Source organism: Palaemon carinicauda, chromosome 29 (assembly GCF_036898095.1).
Source record: "Palaemon carinicauda isolate YSFRI2023 chromosome 29, ASM3689809v2, whole genome shotgun sequence".
Taxonomy (NCBI): domain Eukaryota; kingdom Metazoa; phylum Arthropoda; class Malacostraca; order Decapoda; family Palaemonidae; genus Palaemon; species Palaemon carinicauda.
The window spans coordinates 87,737,507-87,740,006 of record NC_090753.1 but is presented as its reverse complement, the minus strand read 5'-3'; the positions used below and the strand labels follow the sequence as shown (position 1 = coordinate 87,740,006).

Sequence of the window (2,500 nt, the reverse complement as noted above, 5' to 3'; positions counted from 1 at the left end):
ATATATATGTATACAGTATATGTATGTATATATATGTATATATATATATATATATATATATATATATATATATATATATACAGTATATGTATGCATATATATATATATATATATATATATATATATATATATATATGTATACAGTATATGTATGTATATATATGTATATATATATATATATATATATATATATATATATATATATATATATATATATATATTACACGTGCACACACAAACACACACCTTCCTGAGAGCTTTTGGATAATACATAAGGTCATGACCTGCCATCTGAATCATCCCTCATATTACAATAATTGTTGACATTATAAATAAACTAAAATTGTATAGAAGAAAAGAAATAAAAAGTGCCATTTAATGTTCTGATCATTTATGATCTTGAACCATATTCTAGCTCGTTATCTATTTGTCTATCTCAGATACTGTACCCTCCCCCTCTCCCCTTCCCACATATCACTCCCCCCCATCTAAGATACTGTAACCCCCCCCCCCCCCCATCTAAGATACTGTAATCCCCCCCCCCCTTGGAAAAAGGAAAAAAATAGATTGAAAGTTGAGATACCCAGCATGAAACGCCATCTCTTGGTGATTGACGATGACTAATAGAGACAGCGAGTTTTTTTTTGGCCAATTATAACCCACTGAGGCGAAGAAAAATATATAGTTCAGATTGGATTGTGTTGTTGCTGCTTTCTTTTAAGGTTTTTATTTCATTTATTTCATTACTTTCTTATTTTATCTCCTCAGTAACATTTAGATATCACTGATCTGGGATCTTAGAAGATGAAGAAAGGAGTGCCACTTCCTTCTATTTAAAGGTTTAAAGGTTTCTCATGAATGGCAGAGGCAAGGTACGGGGACAATAGCCTATAGTCCATTTCTTTTAGCGAGTCATATTTGCACCGACTCGCAACGGTGCCCTTTTAGCTCGGAAAAGTTTCCTGGTCGCTGATTGGTTTGAATTATCTTGTCCAACCAATCAGCGATCAGGAAACATTTCCGAGCTAAAAGGACACCGCTGCGAGTCGGTGCAAATATGACTCGCTAAAAGAAATGGACTATAGTTATCTGGAGAATGTTCTAGAGACTGACCATATGTACACCCAAGCTAAGACCAGGGAGGCCTAGAAAATGGTTGCTGATGACTCAGCAGGTAGACCTATAGGCTTCTCAAACAAGGATGGTGAGGTTGCAGACACTACAATAACTATCGAACTTGACCGGGGTATCAAAGTCTAGTCTAACAGATCACGAGGCAGGGACGTTTCCAATAGGCTACCACGACCCTTAAGGATAAAATAAAATAGCTAAGGAACACAAGAGAAATAAGTTCCAAAGCCTTACAGTTAAGGGAATAAAACAAATTATCATCACTAAAAATTACCATAATATGCACAACAATAGTTAAGGATATTGTTCAGTGTACTTTCCTCTTGGTAAAAATAAAAGACTTTAGCTATGGTTAGAACACTCCAAAATCAAGCCATTGTTCTCTAGCCTTTGGTAGTGCCATAGCCTCTGTACCATGGTCTTCCACTGTCCTGGGTTCGAGTTCTATTGCTTGACGTTACACTCAGGTAAGCTGTTAGGTCAGTGTCCTTATTTCTTTTCATTACTCGGTTATTTTTCTTGTTGGGGCCCTTGGGCTTATAGCCTCCTGCTTTCAAACTAGAGTTTTAGCCTATCTAGTAATACCAACAACAAAGTAAAAGACAGATAAGATAGAAGAAGGGAGTCCCAAAGCCTCTAAGTTAATGAAAAAAGAAAATATTATAATTTCTATGAAGTATCATATAAAAAATAGTCAAGGAACATAAAACAAGGAACTCCCAAATCCTTTCAGTTAAGGAATAAAATAATTCTAATTATCATCTCTAAGTATGACCATAAGATGCAAAACAGTAATCAACACGGTCACAGCTGTTTACGTCAATAAGTTGCTTTTCAGTCAATGTTTACCAAGCACTGCAAGATAGAGGCTTGTTGACACTCGACGAAAAACGACCGAATGTAAACACGAGCGGCGTTATTAAGGGGTGACTCCGCTATCTCCACGGCAAACACATTAAACCCGGATTAGAGGAAATGGACCCTGCTTCGTCTCCTGATAAACACCGGATAAACACGTCGGGCGTCAACAAACGTGTCTCCAAAGGCGGTGTTGACTGGAGCTCTGGAAGGTGGTGCTAGGAGTTCCTTAGGTGGTGTTGACTGGAAAGTGGTGCGAGGAGTTCCTTAGGTGGTGTTGACTGGAGCTCTGGAAGGTGGCGCTAGGAGTTCCTTAGGTGGTGTTGACTGGAACTCTGGATGCGAGGAGTTCCTTAGGTGGTGTTGACAGGAACTCTGGAAGTTGGTGCAAATTCCTTAGGTGGTGTTGACAGGAACTCTGGAAGTTGGTGCAAATTCCTTAGGTGGTGTTGACTGAAATTCTGGAAGGTGGTGCGAGGAGTTCCTTAGGTGGTGTTGACTGGAAGGTGGT

General features: G+C 38.4%; 1 protein-coding gene across 1 annotated transcript in view; it reads left to right on the top strand.

Moving 5' to 3' along the window:
• Nucleotides 1-2,106: 2,106 nt before the first annotated feature.
• LOC137622706 (protein tincar-like) overlaps nt 2,107-2,500 on the top strand; it is a 49,858-nt gene continuing 49,464 nt past the window's right edge. Inside the window, exon 1 of the mRNA XM_068353298.1 lies at nt 2,107-2,201. Within this exon, the coding sequence (XP_068209399.1) occupies nt 2,107-2,201 (95 nt within the window). The remainder of the gene's footprint in view (nt 2,202-2,500) is intronic.